The 12,055-nt window shown below is 62.1% G+C and overlaps 1 protein-coding gene across 1 annotated transcript in view; it reads right to left on the bottom strand.

Annotated features, from left to right (window-relative positions):
• ZFPM1 (zinc finger protein, FOG family member 1) overlaps positions 1-12,055 on the bottom strand; it is a 76,623-nt gene that overhangs the window by 41,919 nt on the left and 22,649 nt on the right. The window contains exons 2-3 of the mRNA XM_050773609.1: positions 3,008-3,112; positions 111-233 (exon numbers count right to left, since the gene is read on the bottom strand). Of these exons, the coding sequence (XP_050629566.1) occupies positions 111-233; positions 3,008-3,112 (228 nt within the window). The remainder of the gene's footprint in view (positions 1-110; positions 234-3,007; positions 3,113-12,055) is intronic.

The following is a 12,055-nucleotide window of genomic DNA, read 5'->3' as shown; positions in this document are numbered from 1 at the left end:
GTCTCCAGCAACCTACACACCTGCCCCAGCACCCACGTGGCCCTGTTCCCGGGGGCCGGGCCAGGCTGCCCGGGAGGTGATGTTGCTGCCTCCACTGCCCACATGGTTACCTGGCCCGCTCCAGGGACTGCCCGGCTCTTCCTCCGTGGGCCTGGGTTCCGGTTCCTGTCCTTCCAGCTCCTTGGGGCCTCCCGGGGATGTGGGGGTCGGTGGCGGTGGGGGTGAGCTAACATCTGCAGAGAGGAAAACACCGTCACATCCCTGCTGAGTGCCAGGCACTGAGCTGCCCTCCCTGTGGCTGGGAGGGATGCTGAGGCACTGGGCACCGGGTTGGGGAGCTCGGGCCCAGAGCCACCCCCACCTCCTGGCTCACTCTCACTGGGGTGAGACAGACATCCAAGTTTTCCTCTTGGTCTTGTAAAACCCCTTATCCCTCATTAATTGTTGCAATGATAATTGTTATTCCAGCTGCTGTTGATAATTAGGGCACAGGATGGCCGACCCGACCGGCCTGCCCCGGCCAGCAGGCACACACGCGGCCGCCAGCTCCCCGGTCCCCTCTGCTGGCAGCTGGGGGCCCCTCCACCAGGTCCTGCACCTATTCCAGCCCAAAGGGCATGTTTGCCTTCCCAGCTGGCCTGATAACCACCTCGGCCCCGATCGATGCGATCCCATAAAGCCCCCCCACCCCGTGACGTCACATGCCCACAGATTATTAATACCCGCGATAAGGGCTGTGATTAACATCAAATAAGTCAATCACACAGTATAAAAGTCCTATTATTTTTGGCTATAAATCAAAGTGGCTGGCATCTGAGCTCCAGCCACTGCGAGGGAGCCTCACTGGACCCGCCAAGCGGCAGACACAGCTCCCGCGCTGCTGTCTTATCGCACCCATCGCCACGCTATCACTCAGGCCTGTGCCAGGTGCAGCCCTGGTTGTTTTTTCCAGCTCCTTCCCGGGCCCCACCCCCACCCCCATGCAGCCCTGGCTCCCAGATCAGATAAGGAGCCTGGCTCCCCGGGAAGCCGGCCTGGGCCAAAGTCCACCACTTGCCCTTTGTTGTGGCCCCTCCATCAGGGCTCCTGCAGCTGGCCGGCAGCACCTGTGTGCGGCACTAAGGCTGGCGGCGGTGACAGCCAAGGGCCTCGGGGTCCACATGTGCCACACGTGCTCACTCCCCGTAGCCACTGAGGGACTGGCACCCGGCTCACATGTGCGGGAACGGAGGCTCCGCAAGGGTTAAGAGCCCGGCCCCGGGACCGGCCAGGCAGAGTTCTGACTGCACCACAAGCAGTGTATGCCAATGGTGATGGCAGCAAGGGCAGGGAGGAGTGGCAGCCAGTGGGTCCCAGGCCTCACCAGAGGCTGGGCTGGACACCTGCACCCAGCCTGGCCGTCCTGGGGCAGGGATGTCCCTGGGTGAGCTGGGGGAGATGGTGGACCCAGCCCTGGGGTCAAGTCCCACTGGCTCTGGTGACCCCGGGGCCTGCTGCCAGAAAAAGGGGCCCAGGCGTAGCAGGCTGGGTGTGTGCAGATGGGGTGATGAGGCCTGCTGGGCTCCTGGGGCTGTGGCCCACCCAGAGGGGACTCTGACACTCAGACTGGGAAATGCTAGGGTGGGGGTCCCCACTGAGAAGCCCCCCTCCCAAGCGAGGGACCAAGGTCTGCCTGGGATCTCCACCCCAGCCCCTCGGCTACAGACCCCTGTGTAACCTCTCCCCCACCCCCGTTGGCCTTGGAGCCTTTGGACCTGCTGTCACTGCCTCCTGGCATCCCTCCGCCCATCAGGGACAGTCCCACGCACCCATCTCTCCTCCACCCCAGCTCACGTCACCCACCTAGCACCCTCCCAAACGGTCCGGGTATGGCCACATCTCCTCCACGTTGGAGTGAGGGTAATTCACAGTCTGTGTGCAAAGGGCTTCATGGCACGGGTATGAGATTGGTGCCTGGGGCTGCAAGTGGAGTGTGGGGGAGCTGGGCAGAGCCCACCCCACAACCTGCTGCTGTCTCTCTCAGACCTTGGAAAAAGGGGGTGAGCATGCTGACCTCTCCTGGCACCTCTGTCCCAGGGAGGCCCCTTCTCCCAGGGTCTCTGGGTGTGTCTGGGTGTGTCTGGGTGTGTCTGGGGTACAGCTGTCTCTAGCAGACCTCCTTATGGCAGGTTAACTCTCTCTTGGGAGGGCAGGCCCTCTTCTCGGCTCGCAAAATGCCCTGCCCCATGGAATTGGCCACCAGGAGGGCCCAGGGAGTATGGAGGTGCTGACGAGGGTGGAGGAAATCAGGCTAAACCCAGACCTGGGTGGGACCCCCACTGGGGCACTTGCCAGCTGAATGACCCTGGCAAGTCACCAAACTTCTCTGGTCTGTGAGTGGGGTGTGCTGCCTTAGCAGGAGACACCACTGTGCACCGAGCACCCACTTGCACCCAGCATCCACTGTGCATCCAGCACCCATCTGCTGTGCACCCAGCATCCACTTGTACCCAGTAACCACTGTGCACCCAGCACCCATCCACTGTGCACCCAGCACCCATCCACTGTGCACCTAGCAACCATTGTGCACCCAGCACTCACTTGCACCCAGCACCCACTGTGCACTCAGCCCACGCAGCATGCCAGCAGGGGCCTCAGCTCACCAAGCCCCAGGGAGGGGGCCTCGTGGTCCCCACTTCACAGAGGGTTTACTGAGGCTGGGAGGGGCATGGATTCCTGTCCAACCCTGGGCCAGACCTGCCCCACCTGGGCCTCGGTCTGCTCATCTGTATGAGGGCCGGATTTCAGGCCGCACATGCGGTAGGTGTGCACATCTCCCTTTCCCCAGAGACCCCCCAGCCCCACCCAGGGCCTCTGGGCAACAGGCCTCCGGCTGGAAGACGCCTGTCCTGGACTCTCGCATATGGCTGGCCCACACCGCTCAGACACCACTGAACTCTGAGTGCATGGTACGGGGAAGCAGGAGGCCCCAGCTGGAGGCATGGTGAGAGGGCTCAGTCTGACTCACCTGTGCTGGGAGGGCTGGGGGCTTCAGGCGCCGTGGCCTTTTGCTCCGTGTGGCTGGTGCCCACCAATTGCATCTCCTCTCCGGCCTCCATGTCTCCAAGGGAACCTGTGGACACAAGACGAAGGCGGTTCGGGAGGAACTCTGGGGAGACGGTGTCTGCCTCCTGCCTCCTGACCCCTCCTGGCATAGGCACAGCCCTGGTGCCCAGGTGGAGTTGGCAGCTGGGCAGGGGTGAGGTCATCCACCCCTACGAGGTCAGAGACCAGGTAGCTGTTAGCCGAGGGCTCCTTCTGGGTCCCTCAAGACTTGACATTTGGGCATGGTGGCTCACACCTGTGATCCCAGCAGTTTGGGAGACCGAGGTGGGAGGATTGCTTTGAGTCCAGGAGTTTGAAAGCAGCCTGGGCAACATGGCAAGACCCTGTCTCTACAAAAAATACAAAAATTAGCTGGGTGTGGTGGCGCACGCCTGTAGTCCCAGCTACTAGGAGGGCTGAGGTGGGAGGATCGCTTGAGCCTGAGAGTTGGAGCTGCAGTGAGCCGCGACTGCACCACTGCACTCCAGCCTGGATGACAGAATGAGACTTCTGTCTCAAAAAAAAAAAAAGACCTGATGATCCTTGACGAACCCCCATCCTCTGCAACAATTCCAAAGCTGCAGGATCGCCTCCACCCACCCTTACCTGCCCTGACCCCTGGCCTCCGCTGTGCCCACGGATTCCACTCTTGCCAGAGAAGAGTCACAACCCCTGTGTCTGTCTCCCACCTACTCCCCCCAGCACCAGGGGACAGGTCCCCACCCACTCTGGCAGCCGTGGAGCAGCGAGGGGGCCCTCCCTGTCCTGTAGGCCCAGCGTCCATCCAGGCCCCGAGGGTCGCCATCACCACGGCCTCCGCCCGGCATCATCCTCCAATGCCCTGCCCAGGGGCCCAGTCCCCGTGCGCTTCCCTCACACTCATTCCCTCGGTCTGGGAATTCCCTGGGGTGACGCCCTCGCCCAGCACAGGCCCTGCACAAAGCAGACGCTCACAGACTTGTTGAGTGAACAAACCAAGCAGGGCACAGGTGTCTGCAGCACCGGTGGGTGGAGTGCCTCAGGGCCTGGGCCCCTCAGAGACTCACACATCGGGGTGGGGGACTCCAGGGGCCCACCTTACAGGTGACGAGACAGACTGAGACAAGGCCATGTGGCCCAAGTGTGGGGGCAGCTGCCCCGGACCCCACAGTGGCTGTGGAGTGGCGCCGAGTGCAGGCGTGCGTGCTGATGTCTGCCCGGGGGGCTGGTGATGGGTGATGGTGTCCAGTGTGAACAGAGGACAGAGGTGTCCTTCCGTATCCTGCCCGACTGCTCCCTGGGCCCCCAGGCCCTGACTCAGTCGGCATGCTGGGACTGCCCCCTCCACACCCATCTTCCACAAGGCCTGGCCAGCCCTGCCCAGCCTTCTACTGTCCCGTGTGAGGCACGATGGGGGCAGAGCCTCCAGACCCACTCAGGAGTGGGAGGGGCCGAGGCCCTCCTGAGCCCAGGCCCCAGGTCCTGCAGCTCCCAAGTCACAGCATAATACGAACAAGAAAAGTCTAGAAACCGCGTCAGTGTCTGTGAGTTCATGTGTCAGGGGAGCTGAAGGGGCAGAGTGGGCTTCTCTGGCGGGGGGGGTGGGGCAGAACAAAAGACACCAGAAGGAAGGCTTAAGCGTTGCAGGCTGGAACCACCACCTCCGGAGGGCTGAGCTCCCCATCCCTGGAGGCGAGCAAGCCGCACGGATGGAGAACTGTTCTCGGTGTGTGCCTCTGGCTTGGTGGTTCTGGCTTTTCTTGCCTCACGGCCCCTCTGGGAATCTGATGAAACCCGGTGACTCCTCCCCAGAAAAACACGCCGAGGCGCCCACACGTGCCCAGCTTCAGGAGCTTCTCTCCAAATCCCCGCCGTCCTCCTTCACAGCCCCTCATGCTCCCTGCTTTGCTCCATGTCTCCAGGGAAAGGCAGAAGATGGGAGGGAGAAGGGCAGGTCAGAGCTGGAGCCTGCTGACGCCTGAAACACCTGCCCAGCCAGTAACAAACGTGCCACCCGCCAGCGTCCAACGCCGGGTTCAGAGGCTGCCTCATGTCAGAGACCCCCAAAGATGCGAGAGAATGAGAAATGCTGTGACTGAGTTTCAGGCTGATGTCCGAGGCTGGCCCCACCGTTCCACGCAGCAGGGAGGTGGGAAGGTGGATTTTCTGTGTTTGGACTCCAGCCCCCTCTCTGATCATCAGCAGGCTGTGGCTGGCTGATGCCATCAAACCAAACTGCTCCTAGAGGGGCAGACGCCTTTTCTGCCTTCTGCTGACACCTGAGGGCCAGGTGCCCCTCCAGGATACAGGGGTGCACCAGATCGCTGAACACTGCCCGGGGCGTCCAGGCCACTGTGGGGACAGTCAGAGAACAACAGATGGGCCCTGACCAAAAACAATGGCAAGTTCTAGAAGTGCAGTGAGGGAAGGAGCCATGAGAGAAAGAGAAAAAAACACGGGGAGGGGAGGGGCTGCCACCAGCAGATCTTGGAGGGAACAGTGTGGTTGTTGTGAGACCAGCACCTGAGAAGACAGCTCCGGCAGTGGGGGCCACATGGGCAAAGGCCCCGGGTGGGGACAGAGGTGGTGGAGGAAGGGGAGGTTGGGGGCCAGGGTGTGCTGGCAGCCAAGGCTGAGGGCAGGCAGGGTCCTGGCCGTGCTGACCTCAGAGGCCACGGGGAGGAGGCGACCCTCATCCTGGGGCCACCGGGGAGCCATGGGGGGTCCTGGACAGGAGGGACAGGCTGGACTTTCCCAACTGCTGCCTTCGGGGTTCTACCTGGGACCCGTGAGTCCAGGCCTCCTCAGAGCACCTCAGAGCTGTAATTACAGGAGGGGGCTGGGCTCAGACCACACAGGAGCCAGCCCCAGGCAAGGGCTCACAGCTTCCCATCAAAGCGCCCACACGGGCAGGCTCCAGGGCGGGCTGGGCACACGCCTGACCGGTCCAACTCCTGCCCCTGGGACAGGAGGCCCAACCCGAGTGCCCTCCCTCAGCACACGCCAGGGCAGAAAAGCAGCCATGGTGGCTCCACCCCCCTACCTCTGGGCAATGCCATCTACAAGGCCAGGAGGTGCTCAGCCGTCCCACCTTGGCGGCAGCACGTGAAACACTCAGCTCAGCCCGGCTCCTCCCCATTCCAGAGGCCTGTGCTTTCCATGGCTGTCATGGAGCTCGGAGGGGCTGCCCAGGAGCTGAGGTCCCTCCTGCTGAGCAGCTGTAGGGCCTCAGGGCCTTAGTCGCCTGCTCTGGCAAATGGGCTCGAGGCCACCTGCTTTCAGGGACTTTGGGGACCAGAGCACTGGGGTTGGGGTCCACAGGAGACGCAGCCCTGTGCATAGCTGCCGCAGCCCCAGGAAGGCAGGCTGGCTCTCCATGCCCCACCCAGGTGGGCCTCAGACACCCAGGGAGGCGCTGGGCTGGCGATGGGTTCTCCTATTTACAGGAGAACAAAGGCGCCTGCTCTACACAAAGCCGTGACGACGAGCGTGGAAAAGAGGCTGCCAGGGTAATTTCAGTTCCAGCACAATTAAAACAGCTCTGATAATGCGGGAGACAATTGTCAGCCCACAAATAGGGTGTGTCGAGGCGGATGCTGCCCTGGGCCTGCCTCGGCGTCTGAGAGCAGCTGCCCGGTCCCCGCCGAGCCCGAGTCAGCACCGGTCCCGTCTGTGGTCCACCGGGGGTCCGTGGGGACTGTCCAGATGGGCGACAGAGCACTTGGGCCCCTGCTGGCTGGGGGCATCTGTGAGCCACATCTCCTCTCTGTCGCTTTCCCCCTGGGCTAGCAAAGACTCCCCCGAGCCTTTTTGGGGACCCTCTCTCTGTGCCAACAGCCGGACCAGGCCAACCCATGGCCAGGCAGGCTGACAGCTGCTGCGTCCTTGCAGTGTGACCTTGAGCAAGTCACTCCACTCTCTGTGCTGTTTCCTGGTCTACAGATGAAGCCACAGCAGCTCCCATCTCAGGAGATGAAACGTGCAGCCTGCCCGCATCCTCAGAGCCCGACACGGGGCAGGTGCGCAGTGAACATGAACTGTGGCTAGCACAGATTTTGGGAAATGGGCGAGGGTGTGAATGGTTAAGACCGGACGGGCGGCACTCAGCACTTTACAAATGCCCACCCGTAACTGCCCCCACCCACGTAGCCCAGCGAGGTGGTCTTCCAATTCCATTTCGGATGGGGAACCTGGGGTGTGGAGGGTGGCGGCCCACTCAGACCTCAGCAGGTAGGGGCGGTCAGGAAAGTGCATGGGGACAGGGTGCATGGAGGAGGGGGGACCAGGACAGGGACTTGGTGATGGCTGTGGCAGAGTGGAGTGGAGTGGGGTAAGCAGGACCTTGGGGGCAGCCATCGTGGAAATCCCACTCTCCAGCCACATCCCAATACCCACAGCAGGAAGCCGAGTCATGCCCACTTTACAGGTGAGTAAACCAAGGCCCAGCAAGGCCGACTTGTGAGCTGCCCTGTCCAGGGCCCCTGGCGAGGAGGCAGAGGTGGGGGCGGTGGGATAGGAACTTGGGGCTGGATTTCAGACCTGCACCCAGCACACAGCCCTTCCCCAGGCCAGACACAGCCCCCACACCTCCCTCGCCCTGGGCCCACCTGCAGTGAGGGTGATGCTAGCCCCATGGCCTGGCCCGGGAGAGGTCAGTGGCCAAGGCCGCACCTGCCTGGGGGTGTCCACAGGCCATGGTGGTGGTCACCGGTGGCCAGGGCAGTGCTGGGCTCAGCCCCTGCGGTGCCCAGAGCCCCTTGGTTATCACAGCTAGCAGACACCCGCGCGCCCATCCGTCTCCTGCTCATTAAGCCGGACGCCAAAATGGAAATGAAAACATAATAGCTATTTGATTGGGGGTGAGATATTTTGCATATTGGCTTGGCGCTGATAGCGGAATTTCATCAACTCCCTTTTTTCATGCTTTAAAACTGAATTACGGAGCTGGCTCTGTGCAGTGGGATGATCCCAGCTCCCTTCCAACTCCCGGTGCTGACGATTAAGGTGGCCCCTCCCAGCTTTGATGGCGAGGCACTGGGGGGCTCCTTTGAACGAATGCCTTGCAGAAAGCCAGAGCCAGTCGCTGAGGAGAGGGGGGACATCCCTCAGACTGTGGGCCCCAGGGTGGCCATGCCAGGTGGGGCGCAGATGGGGGCTGTGGATGAGGAGTCTGAGGCCCCTGGGGAGGCCCCTGAGGTGCCCCTGGCTCTGTGGCCTTGGGCAAGCCTCCTGAAAACCAGAGCCCTGGCCCAGGGAGCACCCTGCCCCAGCTCAGGGTTCGAGACCAGCCTAAGTCCCCAGTGGGTGCCTGCAGGGGACACAGGTGCCTATGCTGGCCTCTCTTGGGGGTCCTCTCATTCTCGGTCCAGAGGGGAGGAAGTGGAAGTATAGGTGCCTGCCCAGGCCCCATGTGAGCAGCTGGTGGGGTGGGTGGCCACTGGTGGCCACATGGCCCCGCTCCTCCCCCACCAGAACCATGGCTCTTTCCTTCACTCATTCATCGGCTCCCTCCCTCGCCCGCCCCCTCACGCACTCAATTCTTCCTCCTTCGCTTTCGCTGGCTCCTTTCCCCTTCCTGAGCCCTTGGTGTGCCCCACCCTCATGAGGTGCTGGAGATCCTGCAGTGACCAGCCCCACCCCCCCAAAAAAGTGGAAGATGCCAGTGTGGGCACCACAGGAAAGAGTCAGAGGTGCCATCCAGGAAGGCTTCCTGGAGGAAGTAGCAAGTGGGTGGCAATCTGGATGGGGAGAGGAGGAGGCTGCCAGCACCAGGTCCAGGGAAAAGCACTCTAGGAGGAGGGAGCAGCAGGCGCTGAGGCTGGCACAGGGCAGGCAGCTTCTCCCTGAGCCTGGTTTCAGGGGATGAAACTGTCTTGCCAAAGGCTGGTGTCGGGACTCAGACAGGTGTTGGCAGCGGGCGCTGGGCGCAGATGTGAGGTTGTCACCACAGCTGCTGTTACTGTTTCTACTCCACAGGGACGTGCCGCATCTTCCCCCTGCGGCAGTGGGTGTGAGTGGGTGAAGGCCAGGGCTGGGGGAGGGAGTGCTGTAGGGGGGCAGCGTGGGGGAGGGAGGGAAGGGGAGGGGAGCGGCGAGGGGCACAGGTCGGGGCAGAGGATGGGATGGGGAGATGGAAGACGGGTGGGGCTGGGGAGGCGGAAGAGAAAGACCCCCAGGGCTGGCCTCCTGGTCTTGCTGGCCCTGGGCAGCAGGTCGGCGGGCGGTGGGGGGGTCACAGCATTGCCAGGAGAGAGACCCTGGCCTCTGGCGGCACAGCGGCCAGATAAGGCCCTGATAACGGAGAGAAAACAGCAACAGATTCAGACTTTCCCACCAGCTGGGCAGCGGGCAGCTCGGGCCACGGTGGGGACAGAGAGGAGACAGGGACAGTCCCACTCGCTCTGTGGAGGCCACGCTATGGGAGTGCAGGGTGACTGGGGCCCAGGCCGGGTCTGGGGGCCGTGGTGAGCCATCACAGAGGGCCTGGGTCCCCCAAGCTGACCCGAGTTGAGTCTACAGCTTGACCTCTTGGCCGGCAGGCAGCATGACCTCTGGCCGAATGGCCCCCTCCCGGGTCCCTGGTGAGTGGCTGATGCTCTCCACATCCCCCAGCCCAGCTAGGAGCATCTCTCATCCTGTGAATCTCGCCAAGCAGGGAAACCGAGGCACAGAGAGCAGCAGTAGCAGCAGCCCAGCCACACCGTCAAAGTGGGGTCTGCTGGCAACGCCAGCCCATCACCACCTGTGTGGGGAGCCCAGCCCCGCGGCAGGGACTCAGGACTCACCGCCCACACCCTCAGGAAAAGTGGCCAGTACCTCACACGCAATCCATCGAGCAGCCAGGCTGACTTCCAGGCACAAGGGCAGCTGAGGGAGCGGGCGGCAGAGCCTGGGAGAGCCCAGAGCAGACGGCGCCTTCTGTGCCTACCTACCTACCCACCAGGGAGCCCAGGCTCAGCACACACCCCTGGACCCTCCTGCTTCATTCACGTCCAACACATCACCCCGGTGTGGCCTGGAGCCGCCATTGCTATGTGGCCACATAAATTTGAGCCCAAATTTGAGCCACATTGCTATGTGGCCACATAAATTTGAGCCCAAATTTGTGGCTCAAATTTTCCATTGAGATGGAATTCACATACAATCAACTGCACCCCCAAAAGCATCCTCTTGGCTTTTCTTTTCTTTTCTTCTTTGAGTTAGGGTCTTGCTTTGTTGCCCTGGCTAGAGTACGCCTGTGCAATCACAGTTCACTGTATCCTCAAACTCCTAGACTCAAGCGATCCTCCGGCCTAAGCCTCCTGAGGAGCTGGGACCACAGGTGCATGCACGCCACCATGCTGGACTGTAGCAATCCTTCTACCTCAGCCTCCCAAAGTGTTGGGATTGCAGGCATGAGCCACTGCACCCAGCCGTGTTTGGCTTTTAAAGGCAGGAAAGTGTGCTGGAAAATGGGTATGGTGGTAACATGCAACCTAAATACAAACCAGGCCCCACCTGGCCCAGTCTCATGCAAAGAAACACACCGAAATGACCCAAATCTGTGCTTGTTTCTCAAGAGTATTAAAGGAGTCACTGAAAATCTTACTCTTTCTAACATCAGCCACCTTCCCGTGCCCTTCTCCGCTGACCCGGGGCCCTCACTGGCTGAAGCTCACACGCCCAGCCCATGTGGCTGCTCAGCTCTCCCTTCCCGGCACTCATGTGAACTGTGCCCACTTCTCTCCCTCCTCTCCTCTCCTGTGGTTCCCTCTATGTCCATGTTCCGACTCCCTCATGGAAGGCAGGGGTGCCGGGCTGGCAGAGACCAGAACTCACTTTCAGGGCTGTGGGGAAGCTCTGCGTGGCCCCGGTCTGCAGATGGTGTGGAGAAGGGACCCGGCATGTGGGCGTGCGCATGTCCAAATCTTCTCTCCATCCCTTTCACGCTGTGTGTTTAGCGTAAGCACAGCCTTGGGGGGGCTGGGGTCTTGCAGCCAAAAGCGGTCCCCGGCCAGGAGTGGGGAGCCCTCAGGCCACCGGCTTAGCTTCTGACCATCTCGGGCCCTCAAACGCCCTGCCTTTCCCTGCCCCTCTGGGAAGCCCTCCCTGGCCCATCGTATGTTCGAGTCGAGTCCAGCTCCCTCCCTCGGTGCCAACAGCCTGGATTCCACGACACACTTGCTGTGTGAAGGACTATCACCCTGTCTTCCCAGCCACGCTTGGCCATGTGGTCATGCTCACTAAGCAGCCCCCAACCCCTCACCTGCTCTGCTCAAACGCCTCCCATGGGCCCCCAGGGATCTCAGAGCAAAAGCCAAACCCCTACCCAGCTCCCGCCTGGTTTCTGAAAATGGCCCTGCCCTGGCTGCCCCCTCTGCCAGAACTTCCAGCAGGCACCTGCTCGGCCCTCCCCCTCCCTCAGTCCTCCCCAGTTCCCACGATGGCTGCCCTGCCACTTGGCAGCCCTCCTTCCCTCCCTTCACCTCTGCTCACAGCCGCACCCCCAGCATCTAGAACGGTGCCTGGCACACAGTAGGTACCCAGCAAATGCTGACGGACACGGGAAGGGTCAGGGCTGGAAACAGGCTGGTGGGGTGTGGCTGGCTTGGAAGGGGGTGTGGCTAGGTCATCCTGGGCTCCCCGAGCAGGGAGGCTGTGCAGAGGGATGGGGGCTTGGTTGGTTTCAGCGAGGGGCTTTCGGGTCTCAGCCTGCTCATCCTGGGGTGGGTGAGCCAGACTGAGTCCCACCTGGCTGCCTGCCCCTGTGGGGTCTGAGGCCTGGGTGGGTGTGGGGGCACTACAAGGAGAGGGATGAGACTCAGGGTCATGGGGCACCAACATTGGGAGGGGGTCCTGCACCCACACCCCCTGAGCCCCACTACTTCCTCCTGTGGCCGACCCAGTAACTGAGGGGTGGACCTGGTGGGCTTAACTGCCCTGGGCCCACAGCCACGCCCGGCCTCTGGCCGCATGGTGTCCAGGCTGAGCAGCCATCCGCAGGGCCAAGGGT

This window comes from Macaca thibetana, chromosome 20, assembly GCF_024542745.1.
Source record: "Macaca thibetana thibetana isolate TM-01 chromosome 20, ASM2454274v1, whole genome shotgun sequence".
Taxonomy (NCBI): domain Eukaryota; kingdom Metazoa; phylum Chordata; class Mammalia; order Primates; family Cercopithecidae; genus Macaca; species Macaca thibetana.
The sequence above is the reverse complement of the archived record's forward strand: the minus strand, read 5'-3'. Positions and strand labels throughout refer to the sequence as shown.